The 15402-nt window shown below is 37.4% G+C and overlaps 1 protein-coding gene across 1 annotated transcript in view; it reads left to right on the top strand.

Moving 5' to 3' along the window:
- Positions 1 to 15402, top strand: part of pamr1b (peptidase domain containing associated with muscle regeneration 1b) — a 28559-nt gene that overhangs the window by 8849 nt on the left and 4308 nt on the right. Inside the window, exons 2-11 of the mRNA XM_008411867.2 lie at positions 2269 to 2445; positions 3993 to 4118; positions 4846 to 4960; positions 8352 to 8569; positions 9274 to 9381; positions 12252 to 12422; positions 12591 to 12782; positions 13957 to 14835; positions 14920 to 15096; positions 15307 to 15313. Coding sequence (XP_008410089.1) covers positions 2269 to 2445; positions 3993 to 4118; positions 4846 to 4960; positions 8352 to 8569; positions 9274 to 9381; positions 12252 to 12422; positions 12591 to 12782; positions 13957 to 14835; positions 14920 to 15096; positions 15307 to 15313 — 2170 coding nt within the window. The remainder of the gene's footprint in view (positions 1 to 2268; positions 2446 to 3992; positions 4119 to 4845; positions 4961 to 8351; positions 8570 to 9273; positions 9382 to 12251; positions 12423 to 12590; positions 12783 to 13956; positions 14836 to 14919; positions 15097 to 15306; positions 15314 to 15402) is intronic.

Raw genomic sequence — 15402 nt, 5'->3', positions numbered from 1 at the left:
CGGTCAGAAATTATCACAGTAGCTGCAACAAAAGTGTAGTGTCGATATCTATTAAAAGACTGTCGAGTTGAAAGTCTAAATATCTGCAAGACACTCCTTCATTAATAAGTCCGCCACGTTTTTTCAGCGCGGTTCTTCTCTTTTCTTTTAATTTTTTTTCGCTCTCTCTCTCACGTTTTTCTGTGTCTCCCCCTACTTTCCTAGCCCTTCCTCATCCTCAGCCAATCACGGACGAGCAAAGTTGCTCTATACAACTTCCTCTTTCAAACATGAGCCCTTCAAAATAAAATATGTTGAAGATTACTTTTTCTATAATACAGTTTTAACTACATTTTTCCAAATTATTTTAACTTAACCATATTACTTCAAGTACCTGTAAGTACAGCTTTTTGTTAACACTTATTTATAACAATTTTAACATATTTAAGCAAACATGTTTAATACATTCTAAATTATTACACCTTCCATGAACTTAACTCAAAACAAAATACCTTTAATTTAGACTGGGTTACAGAAATATTTATAGTTAACGTAAAAAAAAGTATATCCTTAAATTGTATTATTTCATGGATCCTGCATATACAAACCCTTCAGTAAGTCGTTTTAAATAGCTTTAGATATGCCATCTTTCTGCTTCAGGTAAGCAAACTATTAATAATAATGATGTTACACAACCCCACTTTACAAAATTGTTTTGAACTAAATAGGGAGTACATCCAGAGTTATTTTGTTTTTTTTTCTTTGGTCACTATGGTGGGGGGTCTAGTCCAAGTTCTGAACATAAACAAAGCTGTGGGGAAACAAGGCATAAAGTGTACCCTTCAAATTCCAATGTGGCGCCAAGGGGTTCTAACAAAGCATCAGCATGTGAAGAGCTGGGCGTGATGCTGGGCTTGTATAATCCTCCTTTTGCTCCATGTCTTTTCTCAGTAGTCGGCACACATCCCTTTTAAACATGCCGTCTAGTAACATGCTGTGGATGTTTGTGGCTCTAAAGTTTTGCCAGCAAAAAATCCACAAAAATGACAGAACAGAAAGTGTGAGCTTTCTTTTGTAGTCCAGAGGGGACAAAGAAAATTAAGAAGATCTGCTTTGCATTTCAAGTAAGCTTCATGACATGGGCATTTACATAAATTCCTACAAAGTCTGATTGTTATGAAGCTGTACGCTTAGTTGATGTCATGACTGATTGTCCTTCTATGTGTGTGCTTTCTGAGGTTGATGCCATATCCAGCTAAAAGAAAACGCACAATGACCTTGGCTTTGAACAGGAAAGGATATACAGTCAAGAACTCTAACTGCACTGTGAAACCCAGTAGCTGTCCTCAGAAAACCTGTAGGGAAATCACTTCAATATCATTACAGGATTTACTGTCGGCAATATGTCCGTGCATGTTTATGGACAAAATACTTGAGTGGGCCAGAGTTCTGTGGAGCTGAACCGAGACGCAATTTATGATATCATTACTGTGGAAGCAATAGGGTGGATTCACAACATTCCAAGGCATCTGTGTTTCTCTCCAGCTGATCACGATCCTTTGAGAGATTTATCACTATTTGTTGCCTTGGTACGTCCACTTCTTTGCTTGGATCTGTGGAGCCGAAACTTCACATTGAGGAAAAAAACAGAACTAGCATGTTGTTGTGTTTTTTTTTTTTTTTTTTTTTTTTTGCAAATCCATGGCTAAGAGCAAAAAAGTCATTATGTTTGTGGGACTAGAGGGACGTACAATATGTTGCCCTGTTACTGTGCCAAGTTTGAAGCGCAGCCTCTGCTCATCTGCCACAAGAGCATTTCACTGGTCTGTTTAAGCTTTTAAATACACTTTTACATAAAATGGAAACTCAGACTCAAACGTCTTTGACTGATTTCAGAGCTAATCAAACATAACATTTATTTGGTTAAGAATTTACAAACACGGACCGTCTTTGTACTTGCGTTCATGCAGAGTAATCATTTGAATCTGTTTTCCACTGTGTTTACTTTTCCATTCTTTTTGATGAAGTAACACACAGAGGGGGTAAGCTGCAGAGGGCTCTTTTATTCGCCTATAAAGGCACTTTAAAATAAAAGTGAAATTAAGGGGCAGAGAAGCCCAGCAGCAGAGACAAACACCAAAAATCACAAATTAATCCATATCTCACAACGAACCACTTTTTCACATAAGTAATCATGTCATTTGGCATGTATTCTCCATGTCTGGTTAACCTTAATCTTTTTTTTCTTTCCTACATGCATTTCTAATCTGTATGCATCACGCTGTTCAGATTACAGGTACTTGTACAACCACTGCCCAGGTCAAGAGTGGAGCGTTATGTGCAGAGGCTGCTGTGAGTACGACGTTATCCGCTGCAAGTGTCCCCTCCAGGGAACTCAGGTTGGCTATGCTGTGCCCTGCTGCCGCAATGCAATCAACGAGTGTGACCCCTGTATCATCCATCCAGGTAATGCAGACACATATGGACACAACCCTTAGTTTAATATTAGCTTTATAGATGTTGCGGTCTGTTGCACAAGCTGATTCAGAGACTGAATTATTGTTGAATTTGTTTATTTTTCTCCTCATTTCCAATCCCACGAACCAGTTTTCATTTGCTTTGGTTCCAATTTCCCTAAAACTACATGTATAGAAGGACTTTCCCTTTAATGCACACGTGTGACAACAGTGACATCTTGTTCACTTCCACTGCTGCCATTGCTAAAACTACACTTCAAAAACAGCGCAGAAAGTCAACGTCATCGTTCAGAACCTTTGTTCACTGATTGGTCCCGGTAGAAAAAGAAATTAAAAATAAGGTGTCCGGAGCTCCCGATGGGAGAATGTTGTTCTTTTATTTTTTTTTATTTTGTGTTAGCTTGCAAAGGTTTTGGATTTTCATGCAATAATATACTGGTGAGCTCATGCAGCATCTTGAATGCTACAAGGTTTTGTAAGATTTGTCCATGTTTGTTAATATTTTGTTAGTGATACTTTTCTAGTTTTACATCTTTTTCTTTGGGATACAAATGTATGTGCAAAATATAAAAGCGAAACAGGTAAAACGAATCACACGAAAACATGTAAAACTTTTGACCAACATGCATAGATTATTTAACTGCCACTGATTACTTAATAAGTAGCTAATTAAAGTGGATTTTTTTCTTTTATTGTATTTTCTGTGTTTTTCTTTATCAGTCTAGTTGTTTCAGTATGGTCAATAATGTCTTCCAATAGCATAAAAACAGCAGTTAAATTTTTTTATTTCGTTTCCACATTTAACATTAATGAACAAAATCATGGTGGCCCGCTAGTGGAATGACGTAGCGCCCCAACCAGCAGGCTAAGCTAGTTTTCTGGGGGAATCCCTCCATGTGTATATTTGCAAACTGAGGCCTTTAAACATGAATGGGAGTTTTAGAAGTTTTTGTTTTCTACATGCCTATTGCCTGTGGAACAATGTCATCTTTTTTTCACAGCATGAATTTGCTCATTATCTCTTTCATGAGGAAAAAGCAGCTGTTCCAAATTAAAATACCTGCATAGCAGTTTTACACACAAAAAAAGAGCGTTTCAACGCCATAATCATAAATTTTCATTGGTAAATGGCCAGCTCCATTGTTGTTAAAATTCATACCACTCCTCAAGTTGTACGTGGCTTTTCACATTTTATGAACAGGCTGGCCTCCTAAGTGAAAATCCATCCATAAAGGAAACCATTTCTAAATTTTCTTTTTCAAGAACCAGCAGCATGTGTTTGGGTTTTTGCTTCAGTGACAGCTGAGCCTAATGGGTTTAACAGCGTTGAAGCAAAAGAAACATTTACAGGGTTTGGTGGAGTACAGCTACCTTGCTCCTCTCATAAAAAGTTCCATTTTCCTGTATAAACACACACACACACATACACGCATACACACACACACACACACGCAAACTAACAGGAGCTTCCTTAAAAACTGTACGGCGCACACCCTCGTAACTGAAATGTTGCTTCCTGTTCCACATCTGTTGCAGGATGCAGCATTTTTGAGAACTGTAAGCGCTGTAACAACGGAACGTGGGGGCCCCAAGATAACTTCTTTATTAATGGAAAATACTGCGCTGAGTGTCGCCCCGGCTGGTCTGGAGGAGATTGCATGAGTAAGCTTTCTTAATTTTTTCTGGTGGATTCTCTGTTTCTATAAGTCAAATTAAACCGAGGGTTCCATATGTTTCTTTATTTCTTCCTCTTTGATTTATCTTAAGCTGGAACCACTATGCCATCTTGGATCTTAGCCAGAACCCTGGGGATTTTTCAACAAACAGATGAACAACAAATCAGAGTCAATAATCTGCACTCCCATAAAACAACATAATATATAGCACTGAGTCTTTTATATGCAAATATTCTACCAGGGGGTACAACTTACACAGAATGGATTTGATTAAAATGCAGATGGCCAAGAATGTTTGTCAATCTCTCTTTTGGCTCTTTGTGTGTTGTTTATTTCTCGTCTGCTTCTACAATGATTTTGAAAACTTAAAAAGCAACAATATTTCATTCCTTGAAATAATTAAGCCACAGTTAAAAATGCAGCATTGGAGCAGTGGGTAGAGCATGCAACCCACGTACAGAGGCCTCAATCCTAAATGCGGTTGCCACAGGTTCGAGTCCCAGCCACTTGACCTTTGCCACATGTCCTCTCCTCTCTCTCATACACGGGTGTCATATTTGTTCTTTTTCACGTCTATGTGGACCATGACTCTGCTGAATAAATCAAATCCACTTTCCTGCCAATCTACTGCAAAATAAAGGCGGCTAGAACCAAACCACCCATAAAAAAAACAAGAAAAAAAAAAAGCTGCATTAATTTTATGTTTGTTTCAGAGTGTGGAGGAGTTATCCGTAAACGGCAGGGCCATTTGGTCCTTGAGAGCTACCCCAACAATGCAAGGTGTGAGTGGACCATACAGGTGGAAAAAACGTTTACTATTGAAATCAGGTAAGGCATCAAACAGTTAATTTCACATGTCCTTGTCTTGCTGTGTGATACGGCTGTGCTATATAGTTTCGTCACCTCTGTGTAGCATTGATATGCAATGTTAACGTGTGGTCTCAATCTAAAGCTTACTGGGAGGATGAGTTGTTTTCCTTCCTATTGAATGACCTTTAATTTATAGAAACCAGAACATTCTGCACAGTTCTAACATCACAATGCATTTAGCACCAATCAAAAACAATGACATTCTGATCAGTATAAGGGCAAAAAAATTTAAAAAGCGCCCCTCACTAGTTTTTAAAACTGGTCATTGTGTCATTACTAAGTTTCATGGAGGACCAAAACACAGAGATTTACTGTTGCAGAAACAGAGTTCTTTTAATGATAAATAACAAAATAATCAGGAGACTTAGAGCTGAATGCACTGAAGAGCAGAGCATGGAACAAAACAGCAGATGAGAAACCAGAAGAATCCAGCAGGGAATGACAAAAAGAAAGAGTGTGATAGCTGACAAGAAGCAGGAGGTTGATGACAAACTGAGTGCAGCTGTGAAGGAAGGCAAACAAGTAGACTGAAGGAGATGAATAATTAACACCAATGAGCTGAACTGAGGAGACTCAAAGAAAAACAAGTGGTAGAGAAAACTACCGATTCAAGAGAAAAAAATCCAATGGCACAAAGAGCAGGACACGAGTATAAACAAAATAAATAAATAAACACAAAGGAATTAACTCACATGGCAACACGTTAAGTTTCAACAATAGGACAAACAGAAGTCCTATTGTTTTCTAGGGCAAGAGCTAGAAAACAAAATGAACAAGAAGGAAATCATCAAAACACAATTGGAAACAGGTCTACCGCCATTATTTTTAAGATTTTGTGAAGTGAAGTGAAGTGAGTTCAGATGAAGTGTCAATACGTAGTGTCCATAGCTAGAGATAGCTGTAACTGACTTCATATGTTTCTATAAAACTCTGGAACTTCTGCTACAGACATTGTTTTTAGAAAGCATAAAATGAAAGCAGTTCATGTTTTCTTGTATTATGTTCTCATATTTACTTCTAATGATAAGGTATGATTCCACACAATGGCTTAATAAGTCTGGCAGCAGTACCGCTATATTAATTGCGTCTCACGGGATCTAAATTAATGATAGAAGTTTAATTTAATAGACATGTATTTAAAGTAAGTTTAATAGCTGCAATTTCAAACTTGCACACAAGCCAGAGGCCAAATTCACAACCTGTGAGGATTGGTTAACATAACAAAATGGATTACATTCTCAATGATAGAACGTATATTTAAAGTTGGTATAGATTAAATCATGGAAAGTAGTTTCTGTACATGACCAGCCTGTCATAGTTTAATTTGCTGCTTGCAGATTTAAGTCGTACTTTCCAAAGAAAATCCTAGCAGTGTCTTAGAAAAGGTAATGAGAATTCACAAAATGACCACTTTGTTACAATAACTTTGAAATTACAAAAACACATTTYGTGTGGCCAAAGTTAATGGTATGTTCACTGACCATCTGAAATAGCCATTAATAACTGCCCTCCTTTCTTTAAATTTCCACTTTGCTCAAGTATTTCTGCATAAAGTGTTTTGTGGACTAATGGCAAGTTTATAGCAGAATTTGAAAACCGTAACAGACCACATTGTTYAGGAAAGGTCATTACTTCGCTGTGCCATGATAACTTTCTATTTCTGTATCTGTTTCCCATTTCACATAAAGAGTTTTACAAGCAAGCTTTTGAACAGAGATTTAGCAAGACCACATTCAGGCTGAAAATTCACTAACTTTTTTTTCTTTCTGTCAAAAATTAAGTTATTGAACAGTATTCAAATGAACATGTCTCAATGCGCAAGTTATATTAGTTAGTAGAAGCTGCAGCAGAACAGCCTKCATTCGTCCAGGTTTCAGTGTCATAAGTGACTGACTGGCTGATATTATGGAAAATTTAGAAATGTTTAATCTTAATTTTCAGACTTATCARATTTTCTTGATTTTTCTCAAAATYACTTGCTGATACAAAGTAAATAAAGTAACTTTCTCCTTATCATTATTATATTCACTGTTTTTTTAAAGCACATACTGTTCTGAAAATAATTATATTAATTTCACTTARAGGTTTGTTTAAGTTATTAACAGCTGCGTTTCTTATTTTGGAAGTAATGCACAATTAACATGTTTCTGCAACGTCAAGACAAATATTTAACCGGCTTTCAACAGCTGGCAATTATAATTGGAGTGATCGACATGGTGAATAAGTTCCAAGGAAAGCGGATGATATTATTGAAAGTATTTTGCTAAATACTGCAATGTAACAGAACATACACAGATTTTTATTTGAAAAATATGTGGTGAATATGGCTTACCCATTAAGAAATGAATTAATGTGGTGCCAGAAATGGTAAATAAAAAAGCAAAGTTGGGGATTGGGATATGGTTTTGTTGCTAAGTGATGATTATCTCGCTATATTCATGTATAACATAAACACAGTTATAGCTAGTAAATACATCTAAATGTTATATTAACCATTACTTAGAACCCTCCATCTTTCTTTTGTTAGGATAATCACAATATCTCAATCCTTATCATTGTTTTCCTACCAAAAAAAGCAAACAAAACAATCTGCACCATCGGTGAAGATTATTATATCTAATAATGTTAAGTAATTTGTATTTCAAACACAGATAAAGACAATCAAGGTTACTTACTAATCAGAAAAAAAACTATTTTGCCATATTTGCTGAAACTGCCATTATGCAGTGAGTGTTTCTGTGATACGGCTATGCCTATGAAAGCAAACCAGGGAAACTCTGATTCCAGAGTTTCCCTGGGACTCACAGAGAKTCTTAAACTGTTTTCAGATTGGATTTAAAAACAAACAAAAAAAACAAATCATTGTTATTAGTAACCAAAAAAAGAATAAAAKGAAGCAGGAATCCAGGACCCATTCTGTGGCAGCATTGATTGCTAGATTCTGCATGCAGAACCAATTATGCAGTTTGGGAGGCTGAGCTGAGGCACGTAACAGAGGAATAAATGGGGCCTAATTGCTGACAGAAACTGTTCCACTTAAACTTCTTCTTCAATCTGATGTTCGACCTCCGCTTTCACCATATTTGGTAGTGGTGGTAGGGTCGCTCCAGAGGAGAGGGAGTGGGAAAAGGGTTTCTTAAAAATCATCGATTCTCATCCCTGCAGTAAACTGTAAACTACCCACACAGTGAAACCAGTTTGACACAGTTATAGTATGAGAATATATGTTTATATCATATGATTATTCCACTCTGAAAAAAAAATGCTTAAGTGCATCATTAAAACCCAAAATGATATCAATGACCAACTACATGAACTTTTGACTTTAACTGCTTCTGATTTCTTACAGGTTTATGATGCTGAGCCTGGAATTTCACCCTTCCTGTCGCTATGACTTTGTGGAGGTACGTGATGGAGACAGCATCAACTCTCGTGTCATTGGTAGATTCTGCGGGAACAATCGACCTGCCACACTCCAGAGCTCTGGGAACACTTTGCACATTTTGTTTGTTTCTGATGGTTATAAGAATTTTGATGGATTCTTCGCTACTTTCCAAGAAAATTCAGGTGGGTCATCTACAAGAGGAAATGAAAGCAGTGTTGCACCCACTTAAATGAATAAATCACTATAGCTATTTATTTACCCAAGAGAACAATTTTCACCTAAACCAAGTCTTAGTTCTGTAAATGAGAACTGTGTCATGTGCAATAAATAAAAGGGCGTTTSTGGAGTTATACTCAATGAATAAAGAGGCTCTTTAAAGCTGTAGTCCACAACAGATGCAAACAAGAAAGAAGTTTCCATGGTACTCTGTGTCCATGGCCTTTTTAAATGCCTTTTATAATGTGCGACTGGCATCTACATGTTACAGCAAAAGCCTTCGTCACGGTATTGAGTCTGTTATTAGTCTGTTGGGAAAACAAAAAGCCTTCTTTCCAGAAAGGTCTTCTTTTTTTTAACTTACAAACTACCTCAAACACACACACACACACACACACACGCGCACACACACACACACACACACGCACACGCACACACACACACACACACTCACATGCACACACATCAGTTACTAGCAGCCAAGTCAAAAGTTGTAAAAGTAAACAGAGGCTGTTTTGTGTAAAATGCCCACATGCATTTTAAAAAAGAAAGCAATAAAGACTTCAGCTTTTAACATGAAGGATGTAATGTGATATGGATGGGCATTTATGTCTGTGTGATTAATCCTTAATTATGGCTGTATCTCAGTGTCATATTTTCCTGTCAACAGCTTGCAGCTCATCCCCTTGCCTGCATGATGGGACTTGTATTCTGGACACTTCTTACACTTACCACTGTGCCTGTCTAGCTGGCTATACAGGGAAGAGRTGTGAAAATGGTACGTGTTCAGGATTTATTACTGCAAACACAATGCATGCAGTTGTTTATGGTATTTGCATCGTGTTTAGGTTTTGACTGAGAGAATCCATACCTTGAGTATTTATAATTTCATGTGGCATGGACTGTACTGAAGCCTTGGGAAATAAAATAAAATAAAATAGAATAACTATTTCAGTCATTCTGAAAGGAGACACACCTAGTTACAGCATATTTATCAAGAACGGATTTATTCCTTGAAGCTTTTTTTTTCTTTTTTTTTTTTTTCTCTTGTGTTTCTACCCTGAGTCAGCCAGTGATTCACTGTCATGAGGGAAGTGCTTGTGGTCTGGACCGATTCCTAGCAGCTGCCTCCAAACATCTGAGATTCTCAAGAAATATAAAATTAGTTTTAACCCAAAAATCTGAAATCCACCCAATTAATCAGTGTTCCTGATTCAAGGGAGGATACATTAAAACAATAAATATTGTAATTATTTCAGCTGTGGACAGAAACCGTACACCACAAAAGTATTCACATCCTATTTTTCTATTTTTATTTTCATTCAACAAAATCAAATGTTAATAAAAAGAAAAATTTATATAATTATACTTTAAGTTAGAAAGCTGTAGTRCAGTGTGACAGGTATTTTTATTCACARCCCTGTACTTTGATTTCCKGTGATAACAGCCACCTAATTAGTAAACAGAGTTTATTTTTGTGAAACTGAATCWCAGTGCAAGTACAGGTGTCATGTTAAATCCTCAAAAGATTGTTAACTTAATARACCAGGGAACAGCAGCCATCTCAGGGAAAAAGCTGTAGTGAAACTTCATGCAGAAATAGGTTATAAAACAATGTATCTATTCAATTGCCCCACCCAAAAATAAAAAAAATAACAGATGGCACAACAGCTAATAAAACAACAAATTACTGTCCGTTATAACTGAAATAACAGTCATAGAGAGCATGAAGCAGGACAAGAAGTGTGTGACAAATATGAAGGAACTATAGAGAYCAGGATTCAGAATCTTTGACTCGGCAATTGTTTGTCATTGTTTAAAGAAACTCCTAAAATYTCCTGTTTGTAGTTTTTTYGGAAGACTTGTATGTCACCTGTGGAAGAAAGTGCATTGGTTTCACCATTTTTGGCCTATACATGCAAAATGCTAGCAGTGGCAGAAAATTAACATTGCAAGTCTCCAGGAAGCAATCGTTTCTTGTTACTGACTCGCTCGCTGTACGGAGCAAAGGGCTAATTACACATGACGGTGGCAGCRTCATGCATTTCAACAGGAACAGGAAAGCTGCAGAGATATAGGGGAAAGATGCATGGAGCTAAATACAGGGCAACCCAGTACCAAAAACTTGTTGGAGCTTTGCGGATGTAAATGCGGCAACAGATAGCTCTACAAATAATGTTTTAGATTCTTTTTTTTTTTCTTCTTCTTTTTTACAAAAAAAAAACAAAAAAAGAAAAATCCTAAAACTTTTAATCCTTTTCCTGACTCTTCCTAGCCTGGTAAAAAACGGCCGCTGGTCCTACACTGTTAACATCATACATAGGGCCTGAACCCTCAGCTGCTGAGAAATGATTGCTTCCTGGAGGCGTGGCCTGTTTTAAATTTTACCCAATCACTAACGTTTGTCCGTGACTTTTGTAATGCTCCAGCTCGATGCTAAGTAGAAATTGCATGCACTGTAAAAAACCGTCATCTTTTGCAAAAAGAGAAGTGCTGATTCGAATGAGGCGGCTATTAATTCAATATTCTGAATGGCTTCATTCACTTTGTTCGTTGCCATTGATAAAACTACAAGCAGACTACAATGAATGGATAATGGATAGGCTTGTAGTATTTTACAGAAACTGCATCCAGTCCAAAATGTTTAGTTTAGTTTAGTTTAGTTTAGTTTAGTTTAGTTTAGTTTAGTTTAGTTTAGTTTAGTTTAGTTTAGTTTAGTTTGTTGGTAGGTTTGCTGTTGTGCTATACATTTTTATTCTATTTCTTTATTCTTTTTACATGATGAAATAAATATTTTGCCCTGAGAGCTTCAAAATAAAAAAAATGTTTTGATCCTTTGGCGTCTGAGTCATATTGCAAAACTCTGTTTCCTGATAATAAAAGAGTAAGAGGCCACAGGAAAACATGCCCAGGTTATAAATTTGCTTTCCAAGTCACAAAGCCAAAGAAAGTTTCTTGGAGTTGTTGCAGTTCACATCGACACATAAATTTTCCTGAGAGATTACCTGACACGGAGAACTGCCGTTTTAATGCACTGTCTTCGTGACCTCAACTCTTGGTGTTGCAGGTCTTCTAGGTTAAATATGGACAGAGAAATTGCATGTTAGAATCTGCACAAAAATTCTAACATCCAACACAGGAACAATTGAGTTTTTCATCTGTTCCACGACCATTTTATCAGTTTGTCTCACTTCAGTTCATAAAAGCTATTTTACGACAGTGGAAAGTTGAACAGTTTGACCACGGCTCTTTTATTGCATCTGTTTCTTGCTTAATTTACAAGTCATGTGTGAAAGTTTCACTGTGAACTGTTCACACTTTACCATGATGGGTGAAATTAACTGTAAACAAGCCCCCGTGATAGCAGGGTGCGCTTTAAAATCTTTGGAACCTTCTTAGTGGGAAGCAAATGGTATGTTTGACTTTTGTCAGTCCATTGCCTGTTGGCAAGAGCCGAAAGGATGTGACTGCATTGATTTGTGTTTTCGTAGTTGTTTAGAACACCGAGTTACAATAAAACAAAGTCTGAGACACACAAGATGCCGTCTATCCATCATAATTGTGAACATCCACTATTTGTTTATGAAAGAGGAAATGAAAGCAGCATGTTTTCATTAATAAACTGTGCAAGTCTGTATTTCCTCTTAGTGGTTGGATGCCACAGGCCTCCAGTGCCCAAACACGGTTCTACAGAGGGTCTGTTTCTACATTCTGGTTCTCGCATCACTTACCGCTGCGACCCGGGCTTTGAACTGCGGGGGTTTCACACTGCCATCTGCCTGACCGATGGCACCTGGAGTGCAGCAGCACCTGAATGTGGTAAGATAAAATATGAGATTTAGTTTTTTTTGTTTTTTTTTCAAAATAGTAACAGTTGTGGATTTGGGTAGTTAGTGTGGCACTCTCTTGTTTTTGTAAGTTTTTCACACAGCGTGAGGGATGATGTAGATCATGGAAAATAGCTTGAATTTCTTTCCTTGTCTCYAGTGCCAGTGGAAAGAGTCTGTACTTTACCACCCAAGCCAGTAAATGGTGACCACTTGTTGGTGTACGGACCAAATGATGTCCTCATAGCACTCCAGTATATGTGCAACCAGCCCTATGAACTCATTGGGATCTCCCAGAGAACCTGCCTCCCAAACAACACCTGGAGTGGGACTCCTCCTGTTTGCTCTAAAGGTCAGACTATGTTTCCTACAACAACAAAAAATTACATCAAAACAATCTGACTGTGGGTCAAATATTTGCGTATCAATCAATTTCTTTTTATAAAGATATCTTTTAAGAAATAAGATAAGAAGGTGCTCAGCATTAAGACAAAATTCTGATCCAAGCCTTTTTTACAGCTTGTTGAAGTCTAAAAAAAAGTAATCGTACCTTTCACATGACATAATGTAACATGACATTATGTGTAATTTATTTATTAGCATTTTATGTGACAGAAGTGGTGCATATATGGTTTCCGAAAATGTGTAAAATAAAAAAAACTGAAGTGCATTTGAATTCAGCAATACTTTGTGCATCTTTTGCTGCCTTTACAGGTGTCTGTTGTTTGTTCCACGTCTCAACACAAAAACGTTTGCCAGCTCTGCTTTGTAAAATTCCCCAAGCTCAGTGAGATCGAAGAGAGAGTTTCTGTGAATGCATTTTGTTCAACTCTTGCAACAATCTGGATTTTGACTCAAACATGTCAACTCATTGTTCTTCTTGAATCTAAACCATTTCGATGGCTGTTTCAGGTCATTGTCCTAATAGAACACAAACCTCACTAATAAATGTTTGTGACGGCTTTTCTCCAAGAATTACTCTGTGTTTAGCTTCATTKCTCTTCCATCAATTGATCACCTCCACTAACCCTACTAAAGAAAACTATCCCCAGGGTTATTATCATACCGTCACCAATTTTTGCAGTGAGTGAAGCATGTTTAGGGTGATGTTAAGTTCTCTGTCACACCCTAGACAGAACCACTACGTATATATGAACTTTAAAAGATACTGTCTTTTTCTTGYTGGACCAGAGGACCTATTTCAATATTTTTCCAACATGCCAGTCAAAGTAGTCAAAATTTGATTTGGGGTGAACTAATAATTGACATGTCAACAAATTTTCCTGTTATGACCGGAAATAGCTCGATCATTTGTTAAAAAAAAAAAATAATAATAATAATATGTCATTCTCTGTCTATTTCACAATTAGGCAGGAGTTCATGCTGGTCTAAAAGATGACATCCATATAATATGTATTTGCCCTTGTTGGTTGCAATGTGATGATACTTTAAAAAAAAACCTTGAGGGATGTGGGAACTGCTCCAAGTGTCTCTCTTAAGATCTTTTCTTTTTCTGTCATCCACAGTGAATAACACTCTAACTGAGTCTGAAAAAGATAAAAACAAAGTACAAGAGGCAGACACTGGCAAAGGAATAGATATAGAGAGTGAGACAGATAACAGTAAAGCTACAGAGATACCTCAACAAAACACAACAGAAAAAGGAAGTGCTGGCAGGGAAGATATATACTCTTGGGCAGAGAACACAACATCGGTGGAYACTGAAGATAAATACACTGAAACAGTTCCAGAAAATACTGTTGACAAAGGTAAGGAAGAAGGTGATTCAGAAGAAACAAATACGGGGGCAGAGAGGCCCAGCGAAGACAAAAAAAATGAAGTGGATCCTAAAAGCACAGACAGGAGGCTTAACAGAGTTGAGGAAAAAGAACCAGAGGGACCAAAGCCACCGGAGAAAAAGGAAGAACGTTCAGACCCTGAGACAGAGAAAGGGAAGGCAAACACCACAGAAATAGYGCCAAAAAAAGACAAAGGGCAGGAAGGGAAGGAACGAAAAGAGGAGCAAATTAATGGAAACAGAGACCCAGATAAATTTGGCCCAAATGACACAAAACTGAAGACGAATGTGTCTGAGGGTGACACCACCGTGGAAACATTTGAGCTGGATTTGACAAAGAACAGCACAAACTCTCAGGCCTCAAAGGATGCGAAGAAGGAAAATAACACCACTGGATCTCCGACGACAGTGAGGAAAATTGATCCCTCTCGAATCAATGTGACACAGTACACTTTGTACAGAGCAAATGGGGAAAATGATAAAACAAAGGAAAACTCTCTTAACACCAAAGACGAAACCGTAAAAGATTCCTTAGAAAAAACTAAGGAGCTGGAAAGAAAGAAGGAAGAAAGAGAAAAAGACAAAGAAGTCAACCAGAGCCAAACAGGCAAGAGTTTTATTTAAAAAGAAAAATACAAATAAAAATGTTCTGAGTTTTTCAGCTCATCTACAGTGCGTTCCGTTTTTRCAGAAAGGAGGTGTCCTCCTCTTCCTCGCTTGTACAATGGCTACCACCAGGTGGTGCCAGGGTTGGATCTGGAAACTATGGAGTTTATGTGCAACCACTCATATGCTCTCAGCGGGGATAAAAGGCGAACCTGTCAGCCAGATGGTACCTGGAGTGGCAAGCAGCCCTTCTGTCTCAGAGGTACTGGTACCTTATGTTTATTTTAGTTTGGTCTAAATGTTTTGCAGATTTTTKCCAGATGATAAATAAGGGAAATTGTCTCTTTACTCTCCTGATGAATGTAAGAAAGAGGCAAAAATCCGATGCGGACTAAAAGTAGTAAATGCTCCAGAGCACGCCCATCCTGCAAAGAACAGTTCCCATTGTTACAATTCCCATGTTTTATATTAGTTGAGAGGTTTTACATACACTTTTAAAGAGTTCTTATTACCTTCTTAGAACCTCAGGTCAATTCAATTTTACTATTTGTGTCAGACGTGCTTTGAA

Source organism: Poecilia reticulata, linkage group LG6, assembly GCF_000633615.1.
Source record: "Poecilia reticulata strain Guanapo linkage group LG6, Guppy_female_1.0+MT, whole genome shotgun sequence".
Lineage (NCBI taxonomy): Eukaryota > Metazoa > Chordata > Actinopteri > Cyprinodontiformes > Poeciliidae > Poecilia > Poecilia reticulata.
Note: the sequence above shows the minus strand (reverse complement) of the source record. Positions and strands in the feature narration are given on the sequence as shown.